The sequence below is a fragment of the Sceloporus undulatus genome, chromosome 3, assembly GCF_019175285.1.
Source record: "Sceloporus undulatus isolate JIND9_A2432 ecotype Alabama chromosome 3, SceUnd_v1.1, whole genome shotgun sequence".
In the NCBI taxonomy this organism is placed as follows: domain Eukaryota; kingdom Metazoa; phylum Chordata; class Lepidosauria; order Squamata; family Phrynosomatidae; genus Sceloporus; species Sceloporus undulatus.
The window spans coordinates 244,504,901-244,513,127 of NC_056524.1; the positions used below are offsets into that span (position 1 = coordinate 244,504,901).

The 8,227-nt window shown below is 46.4% G+C and overlaps 1 protein-coding gene across 1 annotated transcript in view; it reads left to right on the forward strand.

The window, feature by feature from the left end:
* The window catches only part of LOC121925974 (vomeronasal type-2 receptor 1-like), a 34,649-nt gene extending 27,379 nt beyond the window's left edge, over nucleotides 1–7,270 (forward strand). Inside the window, exons 5-6 of the mRNA XM_042458532.1 lie at nucleotides 3,837–3,960; nucleotides 4,914–7,270. Coding sequence (XP_042314466.1) covers nucleotides 3,837–3,960; nucleotides 4,914–5,905 — 1,116 coding nt within the window. The 3' untranslated portion in view covers nucleotides 5,906–7,270. The remainder of the gene's footprint in view (nucleotides 1–3,836; nucleotides 3,961–4,913) is intronic.
* Nucleotides 7,271–8,227: the final 957 nt, after the last annotated feature.

Here is an 8,227-nt window from a genome sequence, read left to right on the forward strand (position 1 = left end):
ATAATAATAATAATAATAATAATAATAATAATAATAATAATAATAATAATAATATGTTTTATTTATAGACCGCTATTCCGCTTTGATCATAGCGGTGTACAAGTAAAAAATTGCAATGACAAATACAAAGTACAATCAAAATATTTTAAAAAGAAATAATTGATATTAATTAAAAAAAGAATGTTGTCTTCCAGGCGAGGCCTGTTGTTGCTGGCCTGCCTCTCTCCCCCTCAAGATGGTGGTCAGGAGGAGGGCTCTTTGTCTTCAGGCCAGGCCTCTCTCCCCCTCAAGATGGTGGTCAGAGGAGGGCTCTTTGTCTTCAGGCCCCTCCCCCTCAAGATGTGGTCGGAGGAGGGCTCTTTGTCTTCCAGGCCAGGCCGCTCTCCCCCTCAAGATGGTGGTCGGAGGAGGGCTCTTTGTCTTCAGGCCAGGCCTCCTCCCCCAAGATGGTGGTCAGAGGGGGCTCTTTGTCTTCCAGGCCAGACCTCCTCTCCCCCTCAAGATGGTGGTCGGAGGAGGGCTCTTTGTCTTCAGGCCAGGCCTCTCTCCCCCTCAAGATGGTGGTCGGAGGAGGGCTCTTTGTCTTCAGGCCAGGCCTCTCCCCCCTCAAGATGGGGGTCGGAGGAGGGCTCTTTGTCTTCAGGCCAGGCCTCTCTCCCCCTCAAGATGGTGGTCGGAGGAGGGCTCTTTGTCTTCAGGCCAGCCTCTCTCCCCCCTCAAGATGGTGGTCAGAGGAGGGCTCTTGTCTTCAGGCCAGACCTCTCTCCCCCTCAAGATGGTGGGTCGGAGGAGGGCTCTTTGTCTTCAGGCCAGGCCTCTCTCCCCCCAAGATGGTGGTCAGAGGAGGGCTCTTTGTCTTCAGGCCAGGCCCTCTCTCCCCTCAAGATGGGTGGTCGGAGGAGGGCTCTTTGTCTTCAGGCCAGGCCTCTCTCCCCCTCAAGATGGTGGTCGGAGGAGGGCTCTTTGTCTTCAGGCCAGGCCTCTCTCCCCCTCAAGATGGTGGTCAGAGGAGGGCTCTTTGTCTTCAGGCCAGGCCTCTCTCCCCCTCAATATGGTGGTCAGAGGAGGGCTCTTTGTCTTCCAGGCAGACCTCTCCCCCCCCTCAAGATGGTGGTCGGAGGAGGGCTCTTTGTCTTCAGGCCAGGCCTCTCTCCCCCTCAAGATGGGTCAGAGGAGGGCTCTTGTCTTCAGGCCAGCCCTCTCTCCCCCTCAAGATGGTGGTCGGAGGAGGGCTCTTTGTCTTCAGGCCAGGCCTCTCTCCCCCTCAAGATGGTGGTCGGGAGGGCTCTTTGTCTTCAGGCCAGGCCTCTCTCCCCTCAAGAGGGTGGTCAAGAGGAGGCTCTTTGTCTTCAGGCCTGGCCTCTCTCCCCCTCAAGATGGTGGTCGGAGGAGGGCTCTTTGTCTTCAGGCCAGGCCTCTCTCCCCCTCAAGATGGTGGTCAGAGGAGGGCTCTTTGTCTCCAGGCCAGGCCTCTCTCCCCCAAGATGGTGGTCAGAGGAGGGCTCTTTGTCTTCCAGGCCAGGCCTCTCTCCCCCTCAAGATGGTGGTCAGAGGAGGCTCTTTTCTTCCAGCCAGACCTCTCTCCCCCTCAAGATGGTGGTCAGAGAGGGCTCTTGTTCTTCAGGCCAGGCTCTCTCCCCTCAAGATGGTGGTCAGAGGAGGGCTCTTTGTCTTCAGGCCAGGCCTCTCCCCCCTCAGATGGTGGTCGGAGGAGGGCTCTTTGTCTTCAGCCAGGCCTCTCTCCCCTCAAGATGGTGGTCGGAGGAGGGCTCTCTTGTCTTCAGGCCAGGCCTCTCTCCCCTCAAGATGGTGGGTCGGAGGAGGGGCTCTTTGTCTTTAGGCCAGGCCTCTCTCCCCCTCAAGATGGTGGTCGGAGGAGGGCTCTTTGTGTCTTCAGGCCAGGCCTCTCTCCCCCTCAAGATGGTGGTCAGAGGAGGGCTCTTTGTCTTCAGGCCTGGCCTCTCTCCCCCTCAAGATGGTGGTCGGAGGAGGGCTCTTTGTCTCAGGCCAGGCCTCTCTCCCCTCAAGATGTGGTCGGAGGAGGGCTCTTTGTCTTCAGGCCAGGCCTCTCTCCCCCTCAGAGGGTGGTCAGAGGAGGGCTCTTTGTCTTCAGGCAAGGCCTCTCTCCCCTCAAGATGGTGGTCAGAGGAGGGCTCTTTGTCTTCCAGGCCAGGCCTCTCTCCCCCTCAAGATGGTGGATGGAGGAGGGCTCTTTGTCTTCAGGCCAGGCCTCTCTCCCCTCCAAGAGGGTGATCGGAGGAGGGCTCTTTGTCTTCAGGCCAGGCCTCTCTCCCCCTCAAGATGGTGATCGGAGGAGGGCTCTTGTCTTCAGGCCAGGCCTCTCTCCCCCTCAAGATGGTGGTCGGAGGAGGGCTCTTTGTCTTCAGGCCAGGCCTCTTCTCCCCCTCAAGATGGTGGTCGGAGGAGGGCTCTTTGTCTTCAGGCCAGGCCTCTCTCCCCCTCAAGATGGTGGTGGAGGAGGGCTTTTGTCTTCCAGGCCAGGCCTCTCCCCCCTCAGATGGTGGTCAGAGGAGGGCTCTTTGTCTTCAGGCCAGACTCCTCTCCCCTCAAGATGGTGTTGGAGAGGGCTCTTTGTCTTCAGGCCAGGCCTCTCTCCCCCAAGATGGTGGTCAGAGAGGGCTCTTTGTCTTCAGGCCAGGCCTCTCTCCCCCTCAAGATGGTGGTCGGAGGAGGGCTCTTTGTCTTCAGGCCAGGCCTCTCCTCCCCCTCAAGATGGTGGTCGGAGGAGGGCTTCTTTGTCTTCAGGCCAGGCCTCTCTCCCCCTCAAGATGGTGGTCAGAGGAGGGCTCTTTGTCTTTAGGCCTGGCCTCTCTCCCCCTCAAGATGGGGTGGTCGGAGGAGGGCTCGTTGTCCTTCCAGGCCAGGCCTCTCTCCCCCTCAAGATGGTGGTCAGGAGGAGGGTATAATAGTATAATATAATAGTATAATATTATATAATTATATAATTATAATATTATATAATTATATTATATATTGTATAATAGTCAGAGGAAGAAGGGGGAAAATGAAGGGCAGCCAAACAGCCAGCAGTCTCTGTGCCTGCTGCTGTCAGCAGGGAGAAAAAAGGGATCCTCCTTGACCTCCCCAGAGATCAGTCTGAAAGGATATCTTCCTGTTGCTCATTACAGGAATGGAGCTGGCTGGCTGGCTGGCTGGCTGGCTGGCCATCCCTCATATAGTTTAGCATATAGTTTAGGGCTGTCAGAGTGAAAACTGGAGAGAGCTCCTATACCTTTAATGGTTGAATACAAAAGGGAATTTCAGCCGGTGTTACTTGTTATCTGGTTGTATGACAAGCAGCACCTGCTCAAAGACCCTCTTCTACACAGCAATTAAAAGAATAGGAGCCATCTCCATTTTTAATCTGATAACCCTAATATAATGATAGCCAGAGTGACATAGTGATTTGAGTGTTAGACTAGGACTTTGTGAGGTCAGGCTCAAATCCCTGCTTGGCCATGGAAACTCACATGCTCAGCCACAAAGGAAGACAATGACAAACTTCCTCTGAATAGACCCTTGGGAAGAAAATGCAAAGTTCACTTTATGGTCACCATAATTAAAAAGTGACACGAAGACACAACAACAACAACAACAACCCTAATTAACCCCAATTGCACATATAGTACATTTCCCTTCTGAGATCATATTCCGCTGATTTCACTGCTTCTCCTTGTTGGTGCTGTTTTTATTACAATCTCTGTAGTACCATCTCCTAGTCAGACATACCTAAGATGAGATATTTCGTCCATGGCAGGAAGAGACACTTTTGGTTTTTCTGTCAGTGAATAACATGTCTTTTCTGTATCTTTCAGCGTCCACGTTCAACATGTAATAAAAATTGTCAGCCTGGTTATCGAAAGGGGATCCTTCAAGGGAAGCCCTCCTGCTGCTATGATTGCATAAGGTGTGCCGAAGGCCAGATCAGTGATTCTGTAGGTATGGATGGCTCTCTTAGCATTTTAGATAATGGGGACAGTGGAGAAGAGGTAGAGCCATTGTGTGGGCTTTGGCCAGACTCTGGTTACCTGAAAGTTAAGTATGAGTCCACACTAGAAGGTTACAGTCCACTATGGTTTCAGTTTAGTTTTCCTTTTTGTTTCATCTTCTTAGTCCTCATTCTTTCTTGCCCAAAGTATAACACATTCTGTCATAAGACTAGGGATGTTACTCTTTATTAATTTTTTTCTTTAAAAAAGAGAATACTTTTAGCAATTTTCTACCTGCTGTGAGAAAGTCTTTAAAAACTGTGGAGTTTTTGAACACTGTTCACAATTCAGCACTTATTCTGTGTAAAATTTGTACATGGTTGTTTTACAAAAAGAACAGTGGTTTTGTGCAGAAAACAGCATTTTCCCCCCGTCCAAAGCAACCATATATTAATTATACACACAATAAGTCCTGAATTGTGAAGATTCTCATCAAGCCAGAATTGTTCATGGCAGATACTCAAATTAACATTTTGAATAGTATCCCCATCTCTATGTAAGACTGCACAGAACCTTCCCACCAAAGTGGTACCTATTTATCTACTTTCACTTTTACATTCCTTTGAACTGTAAGGTTGGCAGAAGCTGAGACCAGTGATGGAAGTTCACTCCATCATGTGGCACTTGGGTCTCGAAGTGCCGACCTTGCAATTGTCAGAGTCAGCATCTTAAGTGCTGAGCCACCATGTCCTTAATATATAAATATATAATTGCCTACCCCCTACTATAGTCAACAGTGAGGCAAATGCACTGACTATGCACCTATTCTAGAGCACCTTCAATCTGTTCTTTAATACATCTTGAGGCTGAAAACAGATGTCAGAGCAGTGGACCAGGACAAATTAATTCCCTTATACTATTTTCAGAAAAAGTACAGTAGTTTTGGTTGGTTTTTTTTTCCAGATGCAAGGGAATGTACAGGCTGTAAAGAAGATTATTGGTCCAATGAACAAAGAAGTAAATGTGTACTTAAAGAGGTGGAATTCTTGGCTTATGGAGAAGCTTTAGGAATGACATTGATTGCTCTGTCCATAGTGGGTGTTTTATTCATCTTGGCTGTGACTGGTGTCTATATCAAGCATAGGGCCACACCTCTTGTGAGAGCAAATGACCGTGAGCTGAGCTTCCTCATTCAGTATTCTCTTTGTGTCACCTTAATGACTTCCATCCTCTTTATTGGTAAGCCAGAAGACTGGTCATGCCAGTCCCGTCAGGTGACCCTCGCCTTGGGTTTCTCTCTTTGCCTGTCTTGTGTCTTAGGGAAGACTGTAATGCTTTTCCTGACTCACTTGGCCAAAAATTCAAAGGTCGCAGAGAAAGCCCGAATGTCTTTCAAGCCAATTTTCCAGAAAATAATTGTCCTCCTCTCTGTACTGACTGAAGTGGGTATCTGCACTGCGTACCTCATCTTGGAGCCTCCCCGTATGTATAAAAACACCCAGTTCACAACTCTGAAAATCATCTTTGAATGTGATGAAGGTTCTATCTTATATCTGTGTGTTATGTTTGGCTTTGATGTGTTCCTCGCCATCTTATGTTTCCTCACTGCCATTGTCTCTCGAAAGCTTCCCAATAACTTTAATGAGGCCAAGTTTGTCACCTTTGGGATGTTGGTTTTCTTCATTGTCTGGATATCATTCGTTCCTGCTTATTTAAGCACAAGAGGGAAATTCAAGGTGGCTGTGGAGATATTTGCAATTCTGGCCTCCAGTTTCGGCTTGACAGGGTGTATATTTGTACCAAAATGTTACATTATTTTGTTGAAACCAGCAAGAAATACAGAAGAAATTGTTGGTGGCAGAGCGACTTCCAATGACAAGAGTGCACCACCAACTTCAGCATCTTGCACCAGTGAAGTTAACAACACTACTGTTTCCACTGTTCTTGAAGATTAGACTTTTTTAGCTACTGTCTGTCACAGTTCCACTAGTTTCTTTCACTACTTCCTCCTCCATTTTGAGAGAAAGCAGATGCCTGGTTCTTATCAAAGTTGCACCTTCTGCTTCTGGCAGAATAGCACCAATAAAGCATACCCAAACTGCTTGCTGGCAAACTAACGTAAGACACTTTTTGAGGAGCTTTGCATTCTCATGATTATATATGTTGGCCTCAATCCAATCCTAGACAAGCAGAAAGGAGGTTCCACTTGCACAAGAGAGGAGTGGGGGGGGGGGTGGTCGATGACTTCCAGTTCCTCTCATCTGCAGCTACCTCTGCCACATCAATGCTACCCTGGGGCATTCCATGACCCTCAGGAGTGGCTTTTCAGAGTGGACTTGAAAGAGGCAGCAGGAAGAAGACAGGAAAACCCTGTTCCATGAACAATCCTTTCTCAATTCATCCGGCCCTGTTATTCCATGTATGACAGTTTGAAATAAGGGTGGATAACATCTGTGGGGCCTGGGATCATCCATTTCCTTGAGCCCTAGAGGCTACACTACATCTACTGAACTTTCAGTACAAATGCCTACTGAAATTCGGTAGGGCAGTGGCAGAAAAAAGCTGGGGAGGTTGTACTTCCATTTTAAAAGAGTGCATGCGAGGAACATGCACCTTGTTTGTTCATGCTTCTGGAATGGTCCCAGGAGGGCAAATGTTTTTGAAAATAAGCTGCATGTTCCCTGCATACCTTTCTTTTAAGCAACTGTGTGTGGGAAAAAATGTTTGGTTGGAGCTCCACCAAATTAGGCAGTGTTCATGAGATGAGAAAGAACTATATACAGCCCTTGGACCTTGTGTTGCCCACTCCACTTTAAAACAATGCAAAAAATAATGTAACAATGTAAAAAGAACAGGCTGGAATCCTGTTCCATAGTGATGAATACATAACCTATAGTCGAATAACCTATAGTTATGCATTCATGACTGTTTTGTATTCATGATCCCTACATAGACCCTAGTTTAGGGACTGTGAAAGTCACCCAGTCCTTACCTACTGGGCAGTAGCAGCTGTGACTGAGCAGGATCTATTCCACTGTCAATCGGGAAGCGGCTGGCTAATGGTCCCACTCCCTCCTATGAGCAGTCTCTGTTGTGAAATGGAATTGTGACAAGCACCCTGCTTCTGCATATTACACTAGAAACTGCTCACGGGAGAGGGTGGGGATGTCAGTTAGCTGCTTCCTGACTGACAAGGATTGACAAGACCTTTGTTGATCTCAGTGGGTGTTTTTGGTAATTGGGGATTGTAGGATCAGGACAGGATTCACTGCATAGCTTCGTAACCACAGTGCTTAGACATTCATAGAACTCCAACAGGATTCTGGCCAAACATTTCAACATAATGACATCTTATATTCATAGAAGTCCTGTAATATTTTCCAATAAATCAAATTATTTACAGTTGCTTCATGTTGTGTGTTTTTCTAATGGGATGCTTCCACTGCTTTTCTGCTGATGCTGTATTAAAAATTACTTAAATATAAATAATATTAAAAATATAAATAAACTCTATTATTATTATTACTTGAATAAATTTGGATTCTTCTGGAGTGGTTGATCTGGAACTATCTCTTATGAACATATGAAAATGCAGCACACCAGACTGTAATTGTTGTTATTATATTGTTATTACATTATTATATTTATTTTTATCCTGCCCTTTCCCCAAAATTGGGATGCAAGGTGATGTACAATTTAAAAAGAACAATACAGCTAAAAAGATACAAAAAGTGAAAATTAAAATGGAATTAAACTAATTACAGCATTAAAACAGTTCAGATCTACACCTAATAAAATAGAATTAAAATGAAAAAATGGAAAAAAACCCCCACTCTATTTAAAACTATACAGCACCCATGGTCTTTAAAGAAATTCTGTTCTTTAAAAACTTTCTTCAAGTCCTAACCCAGTGAGGCAGCCCAAAAGGATACCATGCTCATCTAGCCATGTATACAGTTGGCTGTTCTTATCCACAGATAAGAAAAATCCACAGATTTTTTTATTCATGGATTCAAAGCATCCACAGCTTGAAAATATTCAAAAAAAGTATAAATTCCAAATATCAAACCTTGATTTTCCATTTTATAAAAGGGACACCATTTTGCTCTGCCATTATATTTAATGGGACTTGAGCATCCATGGATTTTGTTATCCATGGAAGCAAACCCCAGCAGATAACAAGGGCACAGTGTATTTACTCTGACAGTCGAGCAGCTCTCCAAGATCTTGAGCAAAGACCTTTCCCAATATTTTATTATCAGATTCTTTTCAATGGA